This window comes from Xiphophorus couchianus, chromosome 23, assembly GCF_001444195.1.
Source record: "Xiphophorus couchianus chromosome 23, X_couchianus-1.0, whole genome shotgun sequence".
In the NCBI taxonomy this organism is placed as follows: domain Eukaryota; kingdom Metazoa; phylum Chordata; class Actinopteri; order Cyprinodontiformes; family Poeciliidae; genus Xiphophorus; species Xiphophorus couchianus.
Window position 1 is genome coordinate 14,721,375 of NC_040250.1, and position 13,178 is coordinate 14,734,552.

A 13,178-nucleotide genomic window follows, 5' to 3' on the forward strand; every position below is an offset into this window, starting at 1 on the left:
ACTAACAAAATTCAAGAGAGACATTAAATGTTCATAACTGGGCACCTTTGTATGTGTATTTCTACGTAAATAAAACAGTCACTCATTTTTCAGATAATTGTGTCCCTCGTTTTAGTGGAAACCGAAGGCTTTTATAGGCACTAATTTTATTAATAACCATTCTTTTGCTTGTTGAATGTTTGTTGTGTGTTTCAGATGGAATGACAAATAGCTTAATTATAAAACCAATTTCTTTCTTTGAAATAACTTGTCACATTTCTATATTTGTGTTGTTTGATTTCATACTTACCCTCACTTGAGAAGCCAATATGTTCTTCTTGCATTTACTTTTTATTGATGTTTTAGTCACACAAGCTCTTATGACGTTGTAGTGTTAAAATTTTTTCCCTCCTGATAAATATTAGCATGTAGAACTTCTTAATAACTCAGACAATATTAGTCAAAGGTAAGGTAACGTATTTTATGTGGCTGTTTATCCCAGTTTTTTTTTTAATAAGGTTTATTTTAATGACATTATAAATAAAACGTATAACCTCTAGAATATACTTGAATTTTTGTGCACACAATATCTTCTATGACTGTGGAAGATAGAAGATCTTCACATTCGTACACTGCATATGCATGATGGATGGTATACTGTAACTTTAACAATTACTATATAACAACTATATATGTTTTTAAGAAAAACAAAATTTTTTGATAGGTTAATGTATTAAAAGCAAAAGTGCTCAGTACAACTGCATGTTATGCAAAGCAATAAAAATACAAGATCACATGTAATGGTACAGACATACATTTACTCAGAACACCCTACTGGTGTTTTTATTTGTAAATGCATTGTTAGCAATGTATGAAAGGTTGAGGCCTAGTCCACCTTCCTGATAGCTCTTCAAAGGCTCTAATGTCCTAGATGCATGCAATTATCCTTTTAATTAGCAATAATGAGTTTGTGCATGCTGAAATAATGAGCTGAATCGTGAGATGTGTGCAGATCTTAATGTGAAGCTCATCAAGATGTAACAAGTTCTGTCACTAAATATCATTAACTGTCATGTTACATCTCTCATACCGTTATGCTGAGATGGTCCAGTCAGATGCGTCCTACCTACTTTTTGTGTGCACATGTGTGTTATAGACAGATAGAGTTTAAGCATTGAGGATCATGTGTTTATGGATTTTATTACAGCAAAAAGTTGAAACCTAAGAGTACAGCTCTTAGAAACTAAAGGAGTATGTTAGACATACATGGGGTCTAGTGCTGCATCAGTCATATGTTTATGGCTGATTTCTGATCTCTAAAATCAGCCTAAAGCCTAAATTTTCTCAAAATAGGGTTTGTCCCACCTGACAAGAGGTTAGTTTTTTTTTGTTTTTTTTCATTTGGAGTGACAATGTCACATTGTTGTTCGTCAGAGTGGGTGCTTTAAAATAGGCGTTTACCATTTTAAAACAAAGGCCAAATGTTTATGAATCTTAAACATTTTAGCAATTAGCACTGTTAGCAAGGTTAGCTTAACTGAAACAGCACTCTATTTTTGATTGCCTTCAGAAATACAGATATTTCTCAAGGAAATGTGCATAACTACCATTTCAAAGGTTCTCATTTTCAAATATACTTTCAAATATTCTGTAAATGCAGTAGCTGAAAAGCGTGGAAACATAAAACAGAGAAACTTAGCTGTGTTCATTTATCTTCTGATGCCTCACACTCTGTTATTCTCTCAGTGCCTGAATAAACTTCCTGTCTCAATGTGTAAAATAAAATGCTGTTTCCCCTTTAAATACTAATCTCAGTGGTTCCTTAACTTCCTTTTAAACACCCCACTGATACTGCAGCCTGGGTATGGTGTGTTCAGCAGTTCAATGGATAAAAAAAAGTTTGTGCTTCTCAGTTCGAAACCAGTTGATTGGTGGTCAGGGTCAATGAAGCTGAAAATCAACCAATTTCAGTCACAGCGCAATTTCCTGACACATTTCTGACAGGGTCGTGTTTTGCATTACAATGCTGGAGAAAATTTATTTTATATCATAGACCATATATTTCTATAAGTATGTCGAAGCAGGCACCTGAACATTTGATTCATTTCACTTTGTTTCCGGATTGCAAGTTGTTCTAAGGCAGAATGGACACTCTAAAGTTAATCGAGAATGACAGAGATATGGTTGCATTGTGTCACCTCCTCCTTCAGATCAGTCAGGGCTTCAATAGTAATTTAAACAATATTTACACTAGAAGATGACTTTCTTGCATATTTTGCATACCGTCTAGGAATCTTTCATCTGTGCCTTTTTCCATGAAATGTTCAGTGTTTTTGCCAGTTGTGTTGCGCCACACAAACGAAAGTCCTGGCCAAAAACCTTTAAGGTGTTAAAACAGGTTTATTTGAGCTGTGGCAGGTTAAATAATGTATTGTTGCTGCAGAACAAAATGGCTCTGGGCTATTAAAAGTATTTGTTTTGTAAATGATCCAAAGATCAAGGAGAAAACATAATGTCATAGGTCACATAATGTCTTCAACTACTTTAAAAAGGAATTTTTCATGGATTCCCCACTGGGACAGACTGCTTTGAATCAGATCATGAATTGATTTTCACAGTGAGATTCAGTGAAGTCTGAGTAAGACTTTGATTGGATGTTCAGTGAACATCAAACAGTGTGGGAAACTATTTTAGCCACATCACCAATACCAAGTAAAGCTGAATCTTCACAAATGAGCAAAGTAGGCCTGATCTCAGTCGCGTTGTCTATGACATCCCATTGTTTGCTCTTATCCCCGCTTGTCTGCCATTCAAATTTCCTTGAAGGGAACACAGGGAAGAATGTTCACACCACAAGGAGATCTGTTGCATCACTGATGTATGATTTCTTCCGTAAGCTCCGTGGGGTACAGTTGTTTTCCCAGAATACAAAAGGCAGCGGCATCACAAAGGGGCTGTGGCGCACCTCTGGCTGACAAAAGCAGCAAGAGCTGTCAGCGACATCACTCAAGTCTTCCTTGTACCCTCCCAAACCCGCTGCAGCCTGTCTGAACTATCCCACCGGAATTGAAAATAGTACAGGCTCATGTCTTTCAGTGAGGCAGCTTAAGAAATATTTTATACAAAACCAGTCTGTTGACATAAAACTGTTATTAGTTCAAGCTGTGCAAAGAAGGCCAAAGAGTGTTTTAAGTTCTGTAATGTAGCAGAGTCCATTGTTCTGTGGACATATACATATATTAAAGAAAAATAAAAGTTTTAGAGAAGTATTGTAATTTGTCTCAATGTTTTACACTGATTGTTTAATTTTTGAGAAACATTGACGTTAATCTTGTGTGATTAATTCTTTACTAACATTTCAATTTTCTTCTTGCAATGTAGGCAGATCACAAATATTTGGTAACAGAAACATCCACTTTGTTCATTTTACCTTAAATATTCATATTACAAATAAATAATTTAATTATATATATTTATTTAAAGTTTTCTAGAGCTAAAATTATAAAATTATGGTGCCGATTAAAAACATGCAATGACAAACATTGAATAATGCATTTGCTAAAACATGTTTAATATGGATCAGAAGCAGTGCTTTGATTTTATATCTCATTTATCGATTGGAACCAAAATAGTCTTTGTAAACTCCAATCTGCAGGACATTTTTTTTATTATAGATATTTCTTGAGATGAGTTTGAGTGATTAACATGTCCATAAGCATGGAATATTTATCACATATAGCTATTGTAAGAATGGAAGCAAAATAATGGTTATTAATTTATGTAATGCAGGCTGGAGCCACCAGTGAATTTGCTCAGACTTGGAGGAATTATTTATTAGTAATCATAAAATTGTTCCCTATCAATGGAGATTGATGCTTGGTGCAGCATCTGAGGGCTATAGATCACTGTCCCTATTCTGTGCAGACAACAATGTCTTTAGCACTGCCTCATTTGATTTTATAGATCAGATTGATATAATAAAGAAGATTCAAAATGCAAAAAGCAACAAAATTTGTCAATTTATCTAAATGTACGATTTAATGCTTATGTTACCTATCGCACCCTGATAAAAACCATTAGTGACCCAAAATTGCTACAGCAGCAGCAAAAAATAAATAAAAAAAACATTTAGACAAAGATTGACTGAGGCTCATGGCGGAGACTTGGCTCGGCCCTATTGTGCTAGCTTGGAGAATGAGAAAGCAGCATCCATTTTAGCCTTAATGAAGTTAGTGACCCTCTGAAAGGTGACACATTTACCGCCCAAGGGATTTATACACTCCTGCTCTGTGACTCCAGTTCAATATGGAGAGGACAGATTTGGCTCTACGGGGGCAGTCCAAATATACCCTCACAATTTATACTGTGCGACTCATTTTCAGACGCTGCTCTGATAATTAACGCTGGCATAATTGATATTCAATTCTTTGCAGCACACACCTAAAAGAAAGGTATTTTGTACCAATCTTCCTCAATATCAAGACATATGATCAAAATTAAATTACATTTAGTTTTAAAATTTCTTTTTAATTTCATCTAGGCTTTGACAAAACCCAAAATATTGTAGCAATCTTTTTTCTAAAATCAGTGTATAAGACCTACATTGAGTGTGTACAGCTGATGAAATAGTCCTTACTTTACTTTGCACCAGGGTCTAAAGCATCTTAATTATTTATAACATTCTTACTTATGCAAATACACTAAATAATTTCTACATGACAGCTTGAAGCTGGGGCCTAGAGGAGCAGTGTGATGTTTGAATGAAGACCTTTCTTTCCTTTGCATGGCCCAGGAAACATAACACTGCAGGCTCTGGGTTGCCTTGGCGCATACTGTTTTACATTCTAATTATCTGCCATGACAGGCTTTATTGCTAAGTCTCCATGCTGAAGCCTCATCCCAGACTCATTCCACATGTGATGTCAATGTTGGGATAATGAGATAAGATACTCTGAGTCCCTAGCTTTGCACACTGGTCTTGTCATTAGCTCTCTTTTTTTCCTTCCGTCTTTCCATGCAGGAAACATAAATGTTGGTTCAGTGTGTCTTGGATTGAGTCTCCTAGATTCTTTGTCTTTTGTAGATCTTTATATATTTTGTTTATCTTTTTATATTTTCATTTGTTGCATAACTGTTTCTTTTGTGTGCTATCCTAGAGTTTTTAATATTCCTGAAGCAAGGCAATTTCTTATCTCCAGTGTTTGGTCTTTGCATTTTCTTATTTCACCAGATTTGTTTTGGATTCTGAGAAATCAAAAGGGCATTGACAGTGATTAAAATAAACAGTGCTTTGTTAAGATGTTCATTAAATATTTAACACACTACAGCCAATCTGAGACACAAACAGCGAGACATATTTCTTCAAACTCTAATTAAGCTACAGGGAATTCATCGCATATTGTAGGTAAACAGAAAGAGTCAAGGGAATACCAATGGAAATTAAATGCTCTGCTGGTGTTTTTCTCATTACAAGATGAAATGAAACATTTATAACTGACTTTCATTTCACTAAAAGGCTGACATTTTGTGGGTCAACCTCAGATAAGACTGCAACTTTTTTCTGTTTATTTTATGATTCATGAGTTCACTTAGTGCATTGACTACCTCAAATCGATGAATTCCAAGCTCACTCCCTGTACTGAGTGAAAAAGAGTACTAAACATAAACTTTTTAATTGCATAAATATATTTCTGAAGGGAGCATTGATATGAAATTCCCACCAGACATGAGTAATCACCCAAGTAATACACCTTTTATATTCATATTCTATAGTCAGACTATGTTGAAAAAGCTCAAATTTATCTCTAGATATAAAGCTGCCTTGCTTCTTATCAGTGCAAAGTAACACAGGCTAGTGTATTTGACAGATGGCCTTCAAACAGGTTTCTTATAACCAAGGCATTGTTCAAGATGAATCTGATAATTGAAAAAGATCTATCCAATAGCAGGTGTCCATATATACATGAATAAGGGTTGATTCATTTTCTAGGAACTCAAAGTTCAACAAAACAAGGAGAAGTAAACTACTGATGTTTCCAGGGAGAAAATCTAGTTGCTTGTTTGAGTCTAGATGCAATACTCTATCCCTCTATTTTTTTATACATTTAGTATAATTTATGGAATAATTTGTGTTTATTTCTGTATGCATAGATTATTTTGGTTGCCTTCAGCATATAGTGTGAATTTCATTTTAAATCACCTCAGAAATATATACAATATATACAGTACATGTTCAGTGCCTTTAGTGTTTTATTAACTCCTTTTATTAATTCCTTTCTGTTCTTTTTTGCAGCCATTGAAGTAAATTTGAAGAAAGCTCTGGCTGAGGCATCTGAGACCTGCACCCAGGAGTGTCTAATACTGGGCCACTCTGACAGCTGCTGGATGCCCCCGACCCTGGCCCAGTTCCAGAGCCCTGGCAGCATCAGCCCCACTTCTACCCCTACCACCACCACCATCACTGCTGCGCTCCCCTCCTTTGGCTTCCAGGGAGTAAAAGCTAACATAGGTGGCATGGGGGTCATGGATGGCCGGCACACTCTGGGTAGATCTGTGCCCAAAAGAGATGAACTGGACAAAGGGTTCAACCGACCACAGTTCTACAACACCCTGGATAGACACTGCAGCAGTAAGAAGGAAGACCCAGTGAAGGTCATTCCACTGGCAAGCTTCTCCTCGCCTGGGCAGCACACTCCTACTGGTGGCAGCAGCTCTTTCCTACATGAGCACCAGCTGTAATTCTAAGAGACATGTCTTCACTGGCCTGACTTAGAGTAAATAAAACTCCATCTACAGATGGCTTGAGACTTAATGGTTGCTATGTTTGCGTACATGTAGATGTATGCAGAATTTCAGTAACTTTGATCAGCCCAAGCTCAGTTTTACCAATGAAGACACTCGAGTATGAATGAAACCATGATAACGATGTTCAGACACAATCAAATGGAATCAGACCGACAGCTTATGCATTTGAAAGAAAATGAAAGTCTCAACTCATCACATGCTTGTATTATAAATAAAAAGTAGTTGTATACCAAAGTAGATTATTACAGGAAAAAAAGAGCATTCTTTTGCTTTCTGTTTGGTGATGTTTGCATAGTGATAAGAAAAAGGGACCCACACACTTAAAGCTTCACAGGCCCTGCTTACAGAGACGGTGTCCTAAAAGACCAATTCCTGGCAAAGATGCAAATGCAAATGCAGTACTTTGTGTTATGAGTGAGCTAAATCAGGCTAAATGTTAATTATGAGCTCTGGGCTGGTGGTGTTTCTGTTTAAGTTCTAGTGAAGTATTGCTCTTTATACCAAGTGTAACAAGCTCCTTTGGCAGTGAGAGATGTTGCTACCCGAACGTGTTTCAGAAGTCTATTTTGGGCAGGGGCCTGCAGAAGGGTTACAAGAGAGAAACATCTACAAAGCATATCTAGGGCAATGGAAGACACATCTTAATCTTTTGCATTCTACACTTTCACCATGGACCAGAAAACAAACAACATTTTCAAAACAACACAAACTCATGCTCATGCACAAATGCATACTCACAAAGTTTTCCATGTGGTGATTGTAGCAGCACTGCCAACCCTATTAAATGTTCACTCTCAGCATTACTGCAGTTGCTTGATCTTGAAAGGCAAAAACAGATGTGCTTTGGAAAAGTAGCTTTTTTTCCCCTTTTGTTTGCATTTTCAATTGTTCTTCTCAGAAACCCTTCACAAACACATCTATGGATGCAATTATGGCATTCACAGCCTAATTACTTTGATGTGTGATTTCCGCTGTGAACCTTATTGTGGTTAGGAAGCTTAAAGAGATTTGGTTGGTAATCCAGTAATAGATACAAGGGCAGAGAAAAAGGTGACAAAAGCTCAAAGACTGTAGTGTTATATACCTCTTTTGTTCTTATGGTATTAGCAAAAGTATTTCACACATCAATTGCTGCAAGTTGGTGAGTTTCTAAGATCAGCTTTTACATTTTGTTGGCACTAGAAAAGAAATCCTAGCCTGCCAGAATTTTAACAGCATATAGAGTCTAACTGTATTATTTTGCTTTGTGTTCCTTCTGCATTTATTATAATAAGCACTGGGATTTCTTTAAGCGGTGCCCCCAGAAGGTCATTCCTCACAGAGTTTAAAATGTCATCTTTGCCCAAACATGCACATTTTCTCTGATAATAACTACTTCTGACTAACTTGTAACAGATTGGGTGCAGCATAATGTATTGCCACAACAATAAGTAACTTTGCTGATATCCATATTTTCTTTTCTGTACCATCCGAACCAGGTGTCGACATCATCAGGTATATGACTCATGCAATTCATTTTCTTGTAGCATCTTGCAAATTGGGAGCAGGCCTAAATCTATAACGTAGCACCATATCCTCAAGGGAAGGTGCGAGGCAAATTGTGTTTGTATGCTCTTAGCTATTTTACTCTCTCGAATAATGCCTCTTAAAGGAGATTTATCTGATATTCACTGAAATGATCACTTAAGGGAACAGTGTGTCAAGGACAAAGAAAGGGCAGTTCAATTTCACCTCAGTCAATTATGAAAATGAATTGAATTCAAATCAGTCAACTTAGCTATACCCTCCCATACACATCTGTTTGAGAAAATGTCCCCATCTGAGAACCCAATTTCAGCTAATTTACCAATACTTTGACTTTTCTTCTATCTTGTTCTACTTTCTTTTCTTCTCTCATTGTTCTAGCAGTCTGAGTGGTATTCCTAATGCATTTTTAATCAAAACGATGGCATATCAAAGGGAGCATACATCATAATGTCAGAGAAAATTGGAGTTTTATCACTGTGCCAAATGCAGATTCAACTCCACATTTCAGACACCTGTAATATTTTATCCAAAAGTTGCCTGGAAATATTCATAAATATTTTCAGTCTCTTGCCACCTTTGAATTTACATGGCAGATGAATCTGTTAAAACTCTGCAAAATTATTAAAGATTTTTTTGAAGAGAGGCTTTAGAAATTTTTCTTTTGTTGAATTGTTTATAGCTACATTGAAAATCTTCCCTTCTTTCAGACTCCCCAACCACATCGCAAGACTAAATCAAAGTTAAATGTATTTCTATGGCACATTTAAAAACAACCAAAGTGCTGTACAGTTAAATTAATACATTTATTGGGAGATATTAAATTGCCAATCTATTAGGTGCACTAAGTTCAAAGAGCATCAATAACAATCATTCATGTTCAACAAATATTAACACGTTAAACCAACTCTGGGGTGAGGCTGAAAAGGAAATCCACAAGATGGATGTACAGCAACTTTATATTGCCATTTTCTCAACATTGACATTGTATCAAAGGAATGTTTTCAATATTTTGTTGGGAACTAGTTCACACTGAATTAAGGACGTTCTGGAGATAAAAAGGGGTCCAACTCATTACTAGGAAGGCTTACCAAATAAAGTGGCCAGTGAGTGTGTATGTAGTATTGGTATGTAATGATATACCCACAATCGCACTGTAATTAAAATTAGCTTAAACTGAAATATCCAGTCACCTGTCGTAAGTGAACATAATATTTCCTGTCTTTAAGTATAACAAATGAAGTCATGAATATAAACCAGTTTCATATAAAGCCCAATTCATATTTTCTCTTTTGTTCTTGAAAACTAGGCTGCATTTGGTTTTATCATGTTGTTCCTGATGTATATTGGGTGATTTATTATTTTTTTAAACAAAGTCATATCATTTGAAAGCCTATTATTATTTTACAACGTAAGGCAGCTATGGGGAAGTATTTTTTTCTGTGTCAAGATTACCTTGTCTATAGAATTATTGGAAAAGTCCAAATGATTAATGGTCACAAGTTTTCACTTTGCATGATTGTGCTCTCAATGTTTTCATATTTTCTTTTGTCATTTCACTGCAAAGACAGAAAACTGAAAAAAATATATACATATATATAAAAAAGCAAAGTCTTTCCTTCCTTACCAGATTCTTTAAGAGTGAGTGTTATAGATCACCATGTCAACTCTGTGTCATTGTTTGCATGAACTGTTTGGACTCTGAGACGACATTCTGACATTTTGTGGACTGTGTGCTTCATGCATCCACATCTTTAGAACCAGTGTCCGTGTAGATATTAACTTCTCTTCCTGTTCCTCCATTTAATGGAGCAAGACAAATGTTATACAGTGTACACATTCAAACCTTGTGAAGTTACCATACCACATATACCTCTACAGAGTCACAACTATCTATACAGTCACTTGATCTGGATTTGAAATTGTAAATAGCAGTACCCCCTCAGAAATGATAGTGGTTGCTGACTTGAGAGGACTGGAATTTACTTGGTTCACAACAAACAAAAAGGGAAATACATGGGAAGTGATGAGATGACAATCTCTGTTGTAATGTAAATGACTGCATATGCATAATATTCATGAGATTGAATGTGTTTATAGGTGATCTTCTGTATGTGCAAGTGAGCATGTGTCTCCTTGCAAGTATGAGCGTGTGTATGCGAGTGTGTGAACTACCGCACACCTTGCTGAACGATTTTGTGTACACAAATGTATCTTGTACAAAAAGAATATAAAACATGATAGAAGACTTAAGTATATGCTTGTAAATTAGTCATCTGTGAGTCAGGTAAAGTTTGCTTTAAGAGACGGCTTCAATGCTTGCCAGCAAATCTGTATTAGTCCGTTAAAGCTATACGGTCTGTGTTGTCATGCCTTTGTAAGATACCCACCTTAATTCTATGAAAAAATACCTTGCTATGAATTTTAATTGAGCCATTAAATATTGAGACATCAAAGAATGCACGGATTCAGTTTTTTCTAATTGTTTCTTGTTTGATGTGATTCTTCTGGCAGCTGTTTTTGTGTTACAGTAATAGACATGAAGTAACAAATATTGTCAGTATTTTTGTCATGACAGGTGAAAGATTGTGTAAACCAAGCACAAAATGGTATGAGGCAGTTTTAGATTTCAAAAACTTCAAAAAGACAATAATAAGGAGGAAGTTATTTGAGGTTTGGAACAGTGGTCCCCAACCTTTTTAGTCGCGCGGACCGCTCAGCCCTTCGCAATTTTGCTGCGGACCGGCGGGGGGTGCACGCACGTCGTACGTATCGGGACGGCGGGGGGGCTGACCCGCGATAGGCGAAATCCGCGAAGTAGGAACCTTTATTTTTTTGCAATTATTATACAATAAAATACTCCATAATACATTGAAACCAAAGAACAAAACCTTTGTACAGGCCCAAACATTTGTTTAACAAATAAAAAGTACTGTATAAAAATTTTTTTTACAAATAACTACTGTACTGTAAAATAATAATTTTAATATGAAGTGAACCGCGATATAGCGAGGGTTCACTGTACTCCGATGTTGCTTTGTTACTCATTCTGCTGCAAGTTGGCTCAATTTTGACGCCAAGACGTAACCGGTAAAATCCGGTTTAGGATTTTCAAAATAAAAGATCCGGAAGTAGTTCATTATTTCTTGCGCGGCCCGGTACCAATTGATCCGGTGGTTGGGGACCACTGGTTTGGAACACAAGTGGAAGTTAAAAAAAAACATAAAAGATATTCTTGTGATTGAAGAGCTTTTGTTGGAAGAAAATTTAACCAATCTTGAAGAGGTAGTCACTAAGACAAACCTAACAAACCTTACTACTGAATCTTGACCTCAGAATGAATAAACAGCAGTTCTCGGAAGTTTAATGAACATTTGTGTACAAAACAGTATCACACTGGAAAGTTCCAGAAAATTAAAAATCTTGTAGAGCAGTGATAAGAGGATAATTGAGGAGCCAAAGAGCATCGTACAAGTCCATATCTGACACCATCAATACATGGCCATCCAACTAAACTGATATGCTTGGTAAAAAATAAAACATTCATTAGACAAGCAGCAGCAAAGTGTATAGTAACTGGAGAAAATATGTCAACAAACTTATATGACTTATAAACTGACACTTTGTTTTGAACAGACCGTATGTAATATAAAACATAGTGGCAGCATCATGCTAACTTGTCAGAGGTAAAGTTCAATACAGGACAATCCAGAAAGTAAACCTGATAACATGCAAACTTACAAATGGCTCACCCTCCAGTGGGACAATGACCTTAAACATACAGCCTGAGCTACAGTATAATTGTTTAGAGCTGAGGAGATTTATTGTTTTAGAATGAACCAGTCAAACTACAGACATATATTCAAAACTAATATCTTTATAAAGATAGCAAATTGTACATTTAAACAACTTAATGGGATGTTATTTGCATTCATTTGACCACATCATATTTCACCCATTCTCTTTAGTTCTAATATCAATCCTGCATTTTCTATATTAGGGACAGTAGTAGAGCTTCCTAAAAGTTTCTAAAATGTAAGTTAATTGCAAATAGGCACAATGGCTTTATTGACCTTAAAAACACAATATTTTTTCAAAGACAAATGAACAAAAGGCTTTTTCAGTTTGATTAACAAATATAACTATTTTCTCCTTTTACTTGCACAAAAAATTACTGTAATGTCAACTTTGAAATGGATGAACCCCTCTGCAAGAGATGTTATCAAAGATACGTTTCATATTTTCAAAGAAAAGTTATCTTTATTTTTATAATGCCATAATTGTTGAGAAGTGTGCAATACTGAATGTCCATAGTTATTCAATATATTAGAAAATGACTAAAGTTAATTTATTTCAGTAACTCCATTTACCGAGTGAAACGCAATATAGAGATTAATTACAAAAACAGACTAATGTTTTCAAGTCTTTTTTTTTTCGGGTAGTTGCTTACAGGTAAAGAAAACATGACATTTAGTTTTTTGGAAGGATATATATTAATATAATATTTCATCAGACCAATAAAAGAAAAATATATATTTTCAGTACAGAAATGTGGGCTTCATGAATCAAATGTTTAATTCATGGTTAAAGTTTAATTTTCAAAGAGTTCTTATAATCTGACAAACAAGCCTCATCAAAAGACATGTTCTTATTTATTGAGTATGACGGTAAATAAGGGCATACACCTCTGACACAGTCTGATCTTTGCCGTATGTACTCTTGTTCTAAATGTTTATCAAATGTATCAGATCAAAACATACATAGATCTGCCAGTCAGAGTGGACCACTTTTAGACACAAAGCGTCAGTTTCTTTTTGCTATAAAATGCTATTTTTGCAATTTGAACTAAGATCCAAGCCATCAGTGTAGGT

At 35.7% G+C, this 13,178-nt stretch overlaps 1 protein-coding gene across 4 annotated transcripts in view; it reads left to right on the forward strand.

Annotated features, from left to right (window-relative positions):
* pcdh11 (protocadherin 11) overlaps positions 1-10,766 on the forward strand; it is a 167,784-nt gene extending 157,018 nt beyond the window's left edge. For all 4 annotated transcript variants that reach the window (XM_028009165.1, XM_028009166.1, XM_028009167.1 and 1 more), the window contains one exon: positions 6,272-10,766. In XM_028009165.1, coding sequence (XP_027864966.1) covers positions 6,272-6,717 — 446 coding nt within the window. In that variant the 3' untranslated portion in view covers positions 6,718-10,766. The remainder of the gene's footprint in view (positions 1-6,271) is intronic.
* The last annotated feature ends 2,412 nt before the right edge of the window (positions 10,767-13,178 follow it).